This window comes from Pistacia vera, unplaced genomic scaffold, assembly GCF_008641045.1.
Source record: "Pistacia vera cultivar Batoury unplaced genomic scaffold, PisVer_v2 Contig570, whole genome shotgun sequence".
Classification (NCBI taxonomy): domain Eukaryota; kingdom Viridiplantae; phylum Streptophyta; class Magnoliopsida; order Sapindales; family Anacardiaceae; genus Pistacia; species Pistacia vera.
The window spans coordinates 1,047,758-1,061,418 of NW_022196413.1; the positions used below are offsets into that span (position 1 = coordinate 1,047,758).

The 13,661-nt window shown below is 36.2% G+C and overlaps 1 protein-coding gene and 1 pseudogene across 3 annotated transcripts; one reads left to right on the forward strand and one right to left on the reverse strand.

The window, feature by feature from the left end:
• The first annotated feature begins 2,198 nt into the window (after positions 1–2,198).
• On the forward strand, positions 2,199–8,294 carry LOC116108928 (annotated as a pseudogene).
• Positions 8,295–8,808: 514 nt separating this feature from the next.
• On the reverse strand, positions 8,809–12,388 carry LOC116108875 (granule-bound starch synthase 1, chloroplastic/amyloplastic-like). Of its 3 annotated transcripts, none has more exons than XM_031395112.1 (14): positions 12,284–12,388; positions 11,795–12,169; positions 11,586–11,666; positions 11,375–11,473; positions 11,192–11,281; positions 10,698–10,761; positions 10,512–10,612; positions 10,319–10,428; positions 10,002–10,245; positions 9,731–9,907; positions 9,458–9,649; positions 9,282–9,368; positions 9,048–9,176; positions 8,809–8,930 (listed from the first exon to the last, which is right to left on the reverse strand). In XM_031395112.1, the coding sequence occupies exons 2-14, from the start codon at positions 12,152–12,154 to the stop codon at positions 8,814–8,816; spliced, it is 1,851 nt and encodes a 616-aa protein (XP_031250972.1). In that variant the 5' UTR covers positions 12,155–12,169; positions 12,284–12,388; the 3' UTR covers positions 8,809–8,813. The 3 variants fall into 3 exon arrangements, with proteins under 3 accessions (XP_031250972.1, XP_031250973.1, XP_031250971.1); XM_031395113.1 differs by having other exon boundaries at positions 12,325–12,371; XM_031395111.1 differs by having other exon boundaries at positions 12,254–12,341.
• Positions 12,389–13,661: the final 1,273 nt, after the last annotated feature.

Genomic DNA, 13,661 nt, shown 5'->3' on the forward strand with positions numbered 1-13,661 from the left:
TAGCAACTCAGTTAATTTAATTTTAGCTAGCCAGTGCCAGTGAAGCTACTGCTTTTTAATCAAATATAAGACTGCCAGGACGGGAATACCCCTCTATTCACTTAATTTTTTTTTTTTTATTTTCTGTCTTGCTTAACGAACATATTACTAGACCCAATGTTGTTATTTTGAATTTAATTGTTGAAAAAAAAATGAAGAATTCTCTTTAAACCTTTTGAAGTCTACTGCCTCAGTTTTTCTCTCCCTCCTCTCATCTCTCTTTCTTTAATTCACAGAAAAAAACACGGTGTCCGAAGCTTTTTCCATCTTCTTTAGGTAAAAATGCTTGATTTTAGCCTTTTTACTTCTCAGTCTAACCCATCGAAGGACTGTAAAAGTGATTTCTATCGAGAATAATGCTACAGTTATCACGAGTGTCACCAAATTTGCATCAGATTACATATAAATCTTATCTTGATTTATTATAAATTAATACTAATAAATAGTTATGATTTTACACATCATTCAATGCATAATTTCATTTACCTTTTCGGTAATTTATTCATTTCCTTCTATGAGTCAAATCAGGTTTCTCGAAGATTCCATTTTTACTTATTTAATTACATATTTTTTCTCTTGCGTTATTTATGTGTTTGTTTTAAATTCAAATCCTATCCTATTCAATACGAGTTTTTTATTATTTTTAAATTCACCTATTTTATTTATTAAAATATTTAGTTTTTTTTAATTTTTAAGTATTAATTTAACTAACACTCTATAATAAAAATTTATAAATTGAAAAATATCTTCACTCACCTATATATTCTCGACACTAACACTCGTTATCGATATTAATGATGAATGAGATATTTTTGTTATTTTTAAATTTTATTATAGGAGGTGTTTACTAAATGATAATAATAAGAGATTAAAATTATCTTATCAACAATTTTCAATTCAATCTAATAACTTTTTCAATACTATCAAAAATAATAAAACAATACATCCTCACGCCTAATTGCTTTCATGTTTGTTTTCTTTCATTTTTTTTTCCTGACCTTTTTCTTAGGTTCACTTTCTCAAAACCAATAATGGCCATTGCCAAAATTTTCAGTTCTAAAATATATATTATACTGTTTATACGATTGTTGTTGTTCTTTTTTTTTTTTAAATAATGAGGCAACAAGCAAGACTGCAAGAGTGTTTGCCAAAAGATGTCTGATTTCGATCTCTATTCTAGCTTTGAGTCAGAACAGCAAACCACCTCTTGAAGTTGTTCTTTTCAGATTTCTGAATGCAGGGATCGACAAGCTTGGGAATAAGAATCAAACAGTAGAACAAGTTTGTTCTATAATGACCAAGAATACAACAATACAAAGTCATTCATGGAACTCGACATTGACTCCTTTCTGACTCCACCCCTCCTCCGATTCCGACGACGACTCTAACTCAGTCCCTCACCGTACCCTAGACGAATTCTCAACGACACACGATTCCTCCACCCCACCATCACACCGCCGTCTATTCACCACCCAGATCTCTCCCTCCCCAAATCACACCACCGAAATGATTCAATTTCTTCACAAGATTCCACAAAACCACCAAAACTGTTCCTTCACCGCCTCAAAACTAACGATCAACAGCTATCCTTTATGGAGGGTTCCTTCTTCATCTTCTAGGCAATTGCCATCCTTTTTGGTGGAGTGCGTTCCAATGCAAACCGGGGGCGGCGCTTGCGGCTGCAGCCGCCGCCTCGCCCCGGGCCCACTCCACATGCTGCCGCCTTAAAGTCGCGAGAGCAGGAAGTGGGACGCTCCAGAAGGTTCTGGATGTTGATGATCACGAAATTTTTTTCTGTTCTTCCAATGAAATTACGGTCCAGCGGAAATTGGAGGAAGATGACGAGAAATGGGTGATTTTCAATCTGCTCATAAGTGTTAGCGAAGATCATCAAATTTGCCTGCAGTAAAGATGAAGATACTAAATTAGAATTAATGACTAGTGATGCTGATGAAGAACATTTAAATACCATTATAATTTGAATACCGAACAACTGGTTGATTCCTCGTCACTTATTGTTGAGGAGGATTTGAATTTGAGTAAAAATCTACAATTGCAGGTTCAGAAGATGTTCTGATATGGATAGAAATAAAATGTTACCTCTGTTACTGGTGATGATGATTCTAGTGAAATAATGTTTCTTCTCCACCTGAGTCTGAATGGATGAAATGGAGGAGGTTCAGATATTGGAGATGGAGAATTGGACAATGGTCTGTCTAGCTGTAAATGATGTGGTGGGCACTGTTGGTGGTGGGATCCAGTTCTATAGTGACATTTCGGAGCTTGTAGAAGAAAGAATTGGGCAGTTGGAGAGCGAGATGATTAGGAAAGAGCTGAAAATCACGGCCTTCCATGAAGCCTCTTGAATTGGCAAGGAACTCGAAAAGAAGCAGGCATCTACTGGTCTGCATTGGGAGGAGGGTGCGGCTGCTCAACCCATGAGCTTGAAGGTGTCAGGAGAGGGTCAACCACTTGGGATATTTTGATGTTAACGCCAATAACACTATTACGCAGACTATTGGATCCCAGGCATTTAGGCGTGATCTGGTTCCCCACAAATCTTGGCGGTGCATCTTAATTTTATTGCTATTGGAATGTCCAAGGGGTCATTGTTGTTGTGCCCAGTAAATACTCTGCTCATCATCATGAAAATATGGATTCAAAGGTCTGCAAATCACTCAAACTGCTTTTGTTGTCATTTAGATGCATTTCATTGAATTTCTATTATCTTCAATCTGTGCCGTCAGCTTAAATACACTACCATTGCCCTGTTATGGGGAAAATGAAATTATGGTGAAGAACTTTCAAAAAAAGTATTTAATTGTATAAAGTAGTGTGTAGTAAACCTTTAGGCAGCCAAGGAGGGTTAATTTGTATTTACTCAATCAACGTCTAATCTGTAAAATTAACAGAAATCACTGAGTCCGAAAAAGAAAAATACTATGCTGGACAAGTGGAAATTGTCTTGAAAGAACTTACAAAGTTTAATGATTTTGATAGATTTTTTCTCAGATCCACTTCTGATTATTCTACCACTTCTTATTGGCTTTTAAAGAGAAATGTTCTTTATGACTTTTTAGCACTTCTAAAAGTAGTAATTTTATACTTATGTCTTTGAGAACTAAAGCTGATTCCACCTAAGTGCTTGAAAGATTAAAATGTCACCAAACTGTTATGTATATGTATTCTTTTTCCTAGTTATGCGTTTACTAAACTGTTCCTTCATTGCCTAAATCCCCACTTATTTTAGATGGAAAGTAGTACCTTTGTTTCTAATTATATTGTAGTTTACCTAAGTTCATCTTCGGACCTATACTATGTTTATTTCAGATGGTTATGCTTGGTTTTGCTTGATCGATCTCAGCCCAGTGACTTCCATGTGCTTCACCAGCAAGGTGATCTGCTCTTAGCTGGTTATGGTGATGGTCATATTGTAGTTTGGGATGTACAGAAGGCATCTGCAGCGAAAGTTATTACTGGAGAGCACACTGCACCGGTATACATACATTATTTTTAGGGCAGGATTCTCAGGTCACTCGTCAATTTAAAGCATTTACCGGTGATTGTAAGGGCCTGGTTCTGTTCATGCTTGCTCAGTGGTTCCCTTGCTTAATAGTTTCTCCATTAAACTCAGGTAAGACATCATTCTTTTAATAATGATGTATCTGTATTATTATTTATACATTATTCAAAGTTGATACATGATAGCAATGGTGAATATCCCCTCAATTTTATACTTAATGTTGTTGATTAAATTAGTGTCTCCTTGATGGACAAAGAACGGGTGTAGTAATCAGCTTCTCCTCTTCTTTTCGATGAATCTTGTGGAGGTGCTTTGCCATCCTCTCACTCTCAGGGAAACTCTGCGGCTACAACCACAGTATGGTAGCATGATGGGAGGTGTGTTGGGGCAGATGCAGTTGGAAACTCTTCAATGAGGGGTCCTCTTTGGTTGAAGAAGGTGTGGTCATATTTGTCACCCATCAAACTGCACTGGTGGTATGAATTCCGATGATTGCACAAATTCCATGTACCATTTTATGTATTTATGCTTTTCTTCTTTGTGGACATGTATTGTTCCCCATATGTTGAAGATATTTGTCTTCGTTACAGGTAAGGCTCCACTCCCCTTTAGAAGTATATGCTCAACTTTCCAGGCCGGATGGGGTTCGGGAAGGTTCCATCCCGTACACTGCTTGGAAATGTATGATGCCATCTCGTGGTTCTTCAGGGTATGGTTTTCTAGTTTGTTTAAATTTTCATGTTGACAGTTTACTGAGAGATAAATGTTTGCAGAAAGTACTTCTGCAGAAGCAGCAGAGAGAATATCGTTGCTTGCACTTGCTTGGGATCGAAAGTTCAGTTGCAAAGTTGGTCAAATCAGAGCTTAAAGTATATGGAAAGTGGTCCATTGAAGTGCAGCTGTGGGTGTTGCTTGGTTGGATGATCAGGTATCGTTACTTTTTTTTTTTCTTGTTTCTCTCACGTTGCTGCTTCACTTTCATTGTTACGTTTTTGGCATTCTGCATACAGTTAAAGTTCTGAAAATAAATTGCTGATTGTTGTTATATATCTTTGCAGATGCTTGTGGTTCTTACAGTGACAGGACAGCTCTATCTGTTTGCTAGAGACGGACGGTAATTCCCCAAACAAGTTTTTCTGTAGATGGTTCCAAGGAGATGATCTAATTGGATATCATACCCACTTCATTAATGTTTTTGGGACCCTGAGAAATCCTATCACAACTGTGTGGCTATAAGAGAGCTTCTATATATGTACTTGGACCTATGCATCTTGTAGTTTCCCGCCTTCTTCCATGGAAGGAGCGGATTCAGGTTCTCCGAAAAGAGGTGACTGATGGGTGCCTTGAACATGGCTATTACGCTGTATGATGGTCAAGCTCATGGTGTTATTGACCTTCCTAAACCCTGGATGCTGTACAGGAGGTCATAATGCCTTATTTGGTTGAGTTGTTACTATCCTATGTAGATGAAGTATTTTCTTATATATCAGTGGCATTTTGCAACCAAATCGAAAAACTGGAACAACTAAATGATACACAAAGTAGAAGCAGTTCTGTGCACACTGAAATAAAAGAGCAGTTCACCCTGTTGGTGGAGTAGCAGTTGAGTTCTGTGTCCATATCAAAGGATTGACATCCTTTTTGAAGAAATTTCTCTAATTTGTGGCTGTTCATCACAGAGGTATTCTCATTGCATCAATCTCTGCTTGCATTAATTGCTTTGATTTGAACTTTATTTAAGTTTATTGACTTCCTATCAGGGTTATATATTTTTATGCAACATGCCAATTCATTTATTCATTCAGTGACATTTAGTGATGACCTAACATGCTTAAAAGTTTTGTAATCAAATGTGAATGGGCTTAAAAAAATCACCATTTGATGGCTATGTAGTACAAATTTAATTGCATCAAGCTTTTTTGCTCTACTCTGAAGTGGATTTCTATTCTTTAGGGTCTCAAATTTCAGTCCTGAAGAAAATTATTTATGATTTTATATTAGAATACAACTATGTTAATAAATATATAATATTAATGGGGATTATGTTTGCGGTAGTAAAATAATTTGTGTTGACATGATTTCTTTTAATGATATGCTTTTTCATTCTAGATACATTTCTGGAGCTTTTGGAGCCATATATTTTGAAGGACATGCTTGGATCTCTACCTCCTGAGGTATTGGTTTAAATATTACCCTTATTATCTGTTCAGTTACACATAGTAATTTATCTTATATTCTTTTTTTCAAAGATTATGCAAGCACTGGTAGAGCATTATAGCAGCAAAGGGTGGTTACAGCGAGTTGAACAATTGTGCCCTTCATATGGACATTTCTTCTTTAGACTTCAATCAGGTCATATCACATCCATAGTTAACAATTATTTGTTAATCATTTCTGATTGAAAATCAAGCTCAGCTCCTTATGCTATACTTGAATATGATTTGTCTTGTAGGTTGTCAGGTTATGCCGGGATCATGCGCTGTACGTGCTTTGGTGTATCTTTTCAACAAAGGATTGGATGATTTTCGGGCTCCTTTGGAGGAGCTGTTAGTAGTTTTACGAAATTGTCAAAGAGAGAATGCTGCTGCCCTTGGGTATGTTGCCACTATGCAAACCTGTGGTAGTAATTGAATTTGGAAACTTTCTGGGATTTTCTGTTCTTGTTTAGCAGCTTTTATCTTTCAAATGTTTTTTCATTTCAATATTTGATATAGTTAGTGATTGCTTTAGGCAATGTGATATTGCCAGAAATTTATTACATGACGTTGCTGGGGGAGTAATTTAGTGTAAATATTCATTGTGACTGAATTCAGCCATGCCAATTGATTTTAAAGTGAATTATTAATTAAATCATGTTGGGAAGCTAACTCTCTAGGACTGTCTTACCCTATTTTTACCTTTCAGCTATTTAGATAAAATGGACCCAGTGGATTGGGTGAATTTAATCAATCAATGGCTAAGCCTTCTGTCTTCTATAACATTAACCTGACCCCAAAATTGTATTTTGGTATGGTGACTTATCACTGGCCTTACGACACTGGTGTGGTGAATTGTGATACCCTGACATGATACTGATCAAGTTTGCATGTGATTTCACCAAGGTTCAAAATTTCCCAAGAAAATATGAAAAGATTGTGGTTGGGTATGGGATTGTATGTATGTGTAGGATTTTATGAGTAGGTTGTTTATTTGGGGTTTTTGACAAAGATGATAAATAATTTATTTTACCCCTTATTGTACCATTGTTAATTTGTTAATTCAACTGTAATTCTATATGTATATTGTATCATCCTTTTTTTTTTTTTTTTTTTGGGCCAGCCCATGTTAGACTTGAAAGTGTCATTTCCTATCTTGTTACAGGTACAGGATGCTTGTGTATCTGAAGTACTGCTTTCAAGGTCTTGCTTTTCCACCAGGTGTGATTTAATTTTACTGGTAGATGATAATTGGACTGTCAAAAAATTCCATTTATACACTAGAATTCATCTTAAGATACATTAAGCACCATATCCTTTATTTTCAGGCCATGGAACTCTCCTCCCACCGTTTGCCATCTCTTAGAAAAGCTGATGCAGTTTTTATTGAGAATCCGATGCTCAGAATTCCACAGCAGCTTCAAGCTTATCTGTTGGAGGATTATATCTGAACCTGTATCATCTCTTGGAATTAGATACTGAAGCAACTTTAGTGTTCTGAGATGTGCTTTCAAAGAAGATGCAACTCCACTATCTGACATTGCTTCACATGATTCAGCTGACGCAAATATGGAGGCTGACAAGGAACAGAACTCAATGGATGATTGTCGAATATGTTGGTTCAGAATACTGTAAATGCTCTTGTTCATGTTCTGTGACAAGTTATCTCCCAATAAATGGGCCTGCTGGAAATGTGATAGTGGATCATTTGAAACATGGCCTTCACAGAAAGACATAGGTCATCTGTTTGATTTCATTGCATACTATGTTGCATGTGGAAAAGCTAATGTCTCAAAAAGTGTATTGAGTCAGATTTTGCACTACTTGACATCAGAAAGAATGCATCACCAATTAATCCCACACATAGTGTTGAAACTTCTAGAAAAAAGAACAGCTGCTAGCCCTACTGGAAGTATGCCTGAGACGATGGAATGCATCTGATGTTTGCATTTATGTGAAAGTGCACAGTTTCACCAGGTATCTTTACCAGTGCCATCCCTATTATGTTATCATAGGCCAGTTTTTTTCCAACTATTGACAATATTGTTATTTTCAGGTTTGGGCTTAATTCATACCATCAGACATCATTATCTTGCTGCTCTAGATAGCTATATGAAAGATTTTGATGAACCGATTCATGCCTTCTCTTTCATCATGATAAATTAGTTCAGCTGACCGACAAAGAACGTGCTGCTTTCCGTTCAGCAGTCATCTCTCGGATTCCAGACTCGTTGGCTTAAGCCGGTAATGCCTTTTATTAATCTTAAGATTTATGGTTTGATCTTTGCCTCTCATGTTGACGATATGAGAATTTTTCTTTATTTCTATTTCTGCTCTTTAATCTCATGCCTTTGATCTTTTGCAGGGAGGGCACGTTCTTCTTAGTCATTGACCAATTCAGTAATGAAGCTTCAATATCCTCTCTGAACTTCGTTCCATCCAAAAGTCTTTTCCTTTATTTGAAGACAGTTTGTAGAGGTTCACTTTATGGAACCCTGAACTTATCCTATTTAAGAAAAGATGATGGTATAATGTGAATGTAACTTTGGGAAGTAATCTTTTATGGCCGTAGCCTTAGCAACATATTTTGATGTTCGAATTATGTTACGGTTGTGGAATGATTCTCAATATTTGGGATCAATTGAGAATATAAATTATACTTTTGCATGCTAAAGATGCTTTCTTGAAAACAATCCTTTCTGAGGGGAAAAAAAGTTCTCTACTTACTGAAAAAAGGAGAGAAAACAATTGGAAATTATGATGTGTAAATTGTGAGCCGAGGTTCCAGACGCCATTGATCCTTGATGTGTAGTTTTTGCAAAAAGCTATGTCTTTTCTAGGGCTGCATGATTTAGTTTTTGGCAAGAGCAGTTAAAGCCCTTCAAAATATTTGAAATTGCATATATTTGGTAAAGCTTATTTTCTAGATCATATACTCCCATAACAGGGTTTGTTGCGCACAAGTTCAGTAGACTAGGAGACTGTTAGATTGATAACTTTTCACGTTAGTTTACAGACGTAGGAAGAAGACAAAAACATCGTAGAATTTAGAATCCTTATGGCGTAGCAACATTTTCCTTGGCAAGTGGAGCCATCTCCTCACCCTGAATTCCAGGTTCACTGCCATCTACTCCCAAACTTAGCAGCACCTCTTCCCACTTCTTAGCGGGTCCCTGTGTACATAGCACGATGAATCAGCCTAAAAAACTGTATGGATCATTGGTTACTACCGAAACTGGGCGTTAGTTTCAAGAACCTTGTTGTATGTACAAATTCAAAGTATTACTTACTTTCCATGAAAGATCTTGAGCCATGCAATTTTTTATCATTTCAGTCAAAGCTTGAGTACCATATGTTGCGAGGGCTCTTCCGACGCTTGTAGCCACTGCACTCACATCCGTTGGATCCACAGCATCACACTGAAAGATAAACATTTGGGATTTAGTCTTAACTCATCCAAAGATACAAGGAATATTTTTAAGTTGCTCTGTTTATAGAAAACATAGTATATAATTAGGCGTTACTTCAACGCTGAAGCTTCCCATCTGGAATCCTGTAAAACCTTCTTGTACAGTGTCAACTAGTCCACCGGTGGAGGCCACAATAGGTACCTGCAAAGGGCAACGGTATCAAACATATAATACTTGTAACATACGACAAGAGCTAGCAGATGACAGAAAACTTCAGTTGAACATCATACAGTTCCATAACGCATAGCATGTAATTGTATGAGACCACAAGGTTCAAATCTGCTTGGAACCAAGATAAAATCGGCTCCGGCTGTAATCATATGGGCCAGAGGAACATTGAATTTTGCCACTCCTCTAGCCTTGTCTGGGTATAGTATCTCTAGTTGTTCAAGTTGCTTCTCCATTGTTTTTTTACCAGTACCCTGAGAGAATGACAAATGCCAGCTCAGTGATTTTACATATTCATTTATGAGAGAGTAATAGCTTGCTATTGTGATACTTACAAGGACTATTATCTGAACATTTTCTCTGATGAATTGGGGAATCGCTGCTACAAGAATATCTGAGCCTTTTTGCTCTTCGAGTCTACCAATGAAGCCTATGACAGGGATGTTTCTATCAACTGGTAACCCAACTTCTGCTTGGACAGCTTCCTTCAAAAGAGGCTTTGCATCCATTACCTGACAATATCAAAATTTAAGAAATTATTTATCTACCAAAGATTTAGAATATTTGTTATTTGAGAAGAGAAAAAACTACTTAAAAGATTCTTACAGTTGAAGCGTCATATTTAACACCTATATATTTGTCAGTGGAGGGGTTCCACTCCTGGACATCCATCCCATTCACAATTCCAGTAACACCAGTTTTACGAAGTATGTTATCCAATTCCACTCCTTTATCTACGCCAGAAACAAGTTCTTGGGCATAGTGTGGGCTCACAGTTAACACCTTGTCTGCTTGTAATATTCCAGCTTTCATCCAGTTGATTTTCCTACCCTTCACGGGCTTATCATACCTGTAGAATAGGATTAGCGGCATAGCAGTTTCAACCTTCAACAACTCTCCACTCTAAGCTAATAGAACCATACCCATCAATAAAATCAAAAGAGCCTTTAAATTCATTAGGGAGATTGAGAAGTGCAAAGTCTGCAAATGCAAATCTTCCTTGGTAAGCAATATTGTGGATGCAAAAAGCAACCTGCCAACCAAAATAATCGCTTTCAAGTACCTTACATGGTAGCCATAATTTTTAATATGCTACATACAGGCAAGACTCCTTACTTTGGCACTTTTGTAAATTCCTTTGTCTTTGTACATAGATTTGAGGTAACATGGAAGAAGGGCAGTATGCCAATCGTTGGCAATGAAAACAACATCCTCTCCTACACACAAGGAGATCAAAGTAACAGTTCATAATTGATGTTGTTTAGCAAACCCTGCTGGTTTCAAGAATCACAGAGGCCTTACCATATGGTCCCGAGAAATATTTACTGCTGTTAAGATTCAGTACCCTTGGTGCTTCTAGAGCCGCCTGAAACCAAGAAACATTACATTTGATGCCAATTACTACGAAGTGGCACAGCTATTTGGTTGTTTTAAACAACCATTTGAAGGGTTAGTAGAAAAATTAAGCAATATATTTGGTACAAAAATACATTGTACGCTTTTGCAAATAATGCAATTATTTACTGAAACAAAACATCTAACTTTAGTATATAAATCTGCTGTGTTTCTTCTGTTGCGAGCAGATTTTTCCTTCAAAACAACCTACTTCCCAGGCTGATAAAATAATCTCTGTTTTATGAATTTTGGGCACACTAATTTTGAGTTCCAAAAATGGTGAAGGAAAATATCCCATATTTATACAATTAAATTTTTAAGCAACTGATTTTCAAAAGTTGATCTTAATATGAAGCAGGAGAGATTAGAACAACATTTCCAACAGGGCAAAGATTGTCAACCTGGCATAACAAACTGAATCGAAGTTGGTTGTCTTGGTAGTCCACTCCAGTTATAGGCCCGTAGATTTTGGATTTAGTCTTCCCCCATACCTTGAGTTCATTCATCAAAAAAATATAACTTAGAGGCAGCCGCCATCAAATTTTAGACTCATAGAATGACAATGATTCAAAACAGGGAACTACCTTCTCAAGGAACCAAGGGTGATCCACAAAAACCCGATCAACTCCTCGTTTGTAGCAATGGAAGAAGCGAACCATTTCAATTTTGTCTCCAACTTTAACCTATAGTCAATTTATAATATAAGCACAAAAAGCTCCTCAGACTAAAAAAGCTCCTTTTTTAAAGAAAGAAAAGCCAAATTGTGTATATATTGATAAGAATATACCATTATACCTCAATTACAACTTCTGTATCCCAAGCATCTTTGTACTGGTCGTAACGGGGAGCGATGGTCATGACACGGTGCCCAAAAGCCTGTAGAAGGATTCAATTTTGTCCATCATACACTCAATAAAAATTCTACATATGCCCAATCACTATAAAATTTTGATGAAAGTGATTAATCGAAGTAACAGTGAAGCAAAAGAGAAAAGTAAGCTTACGGCCATAGCTGGTGGAAGACCTCCATGAACATCTCCAAGGCCTCCAGTTTTGCTCCATGGAGCAACCTCTGTTCCCAAAAATACCAAATTCATGCCACTTCCACAAACAATTGGTCCCTTGGTCCTTTCCTTCTCTGTTCTAAACCTTTTCCTCTCAGCTTGCATGCTGTTTACTTTTGCCTTGGTTTTGATATACAACTGATCCTCTTTGTTTAAACACCTTAGTCCATTGTGGGTCATGGTTTGTTTCATTAATCCAATTTTCATCTGTAATCCTTTCGTATCAGATCCCGAGGCTAGTCCATGGTGGAAAGGTGAAGTACTTCTCGATGCAAAGCTTGAAGCAGCTACACTTGCCATTGCGGATATTATGTTCTGAAAAAGAATAAGCAAGAGAAGATCATTACAGTGAGGAGATAATATATATCAAGAACCCATCAATGCTGATAGACATAAGACCTCAAACGAAACTAATCACATATATTTCACCTGCTGATTCAAGTGCTATGGCTACAGTTAGTCAAACTAACTTGGTTCTGAGAATGAAGATCGCCGGGAGCCGCTATTTGTACTAGTATTTGAAGCCAGTTGTGCTCTCCACGTGACAAAAAAAATAATGGCTGAGGGCTCCTGAGGCGTCTAACAGTAGACATGAACCTCAGGATTATTTGACGGCCTACAAGTTGAGAGAGATTCTTAGTTGTAGCAACAAACAAGGGATAGCTGGAATATGCTAAAAGATTTTTTAATTTTTTGTCGTCATTATGCCCAATTGGTCTGGACTCTGGACTAAACCGCAGCGTTTAGCAACTCAGTTAAATTAATTTTAGCTAGCCAGTGCCAGTGATGCTACTGCTTTTTAATCAAATATAAGACTGCCAGGACGGGAATACCCCTCTATTCACTTAATTTTTTTTTTTTTTTTTAATTTTCTTGTCTTGCTTAATGAACATATTACTAGACCCAAATGTTGTTATTTTGAATTTTAATGATTGAAAAAAGAAAAATGAAAGAATTCTCTTTAAACCCTTGACAGTTACTTCTCTGATCATGGTAACGTTTTCAATTTTTGAAGTCTACTGCTCAGTTTTCTCCCTTCATCTCATCTCTCTTTCTTTAATTCACAGGAAAAAAAAAAAAACACGCGTGTCCGAAGCTTTTTCCATCTTCTTTAGGTAGAAATGCTTGATTTTAGCTCTTTTTACTTCTCAGTCCAACACATCAAAGGACTGTAAAAGTGATTTCTATTGAGCCAAATCAGGTTTCTCGAAGGTTACCATTTTTACTTATTTAACTGCATTACTTTCTTGCGTTATTTATGTGTATGTATTATTATTCCTATCCTAGGATGCAACCCTGCTTAAAATATGTATTTGTTTGTTATTCTTAAAATTCAATAATATTCTATTTAAATTAAAATATTTAGTTTTTTTAACATTTAAGTTTATTAATTTAATTAAACGTCTTTAATAATAAAAGTTTATAAATTAATAAAAATATATTCACTCACCTATGTATGTCCGACAACTGATCATTGGTTGTCGATATTTAATAAATGAGTGAAGTGTTTTTGTTAATTTTAAAATTTTTATTGTAAAGAGTGTTTAACTAAATTAATAAATATAGAAAATTAAAAAACAATCTTACCAAATATATTTTCAAATTCAAATTCATGTAATTCAATTTTTTTAAAAATACTATTCAAAATAATACAAACACACCCAGATGCCTAATTGCATTTAAATGTTTGGTTTCTTTCCAATTTTTTTTTCTCTAAAACTTTTTTCTTAGGTTCACTTTCTCAAAACCAATAACTGGCTATTGACAAAAATTTTCAGTTCTAAGATTATACTGTAATACTATTGTT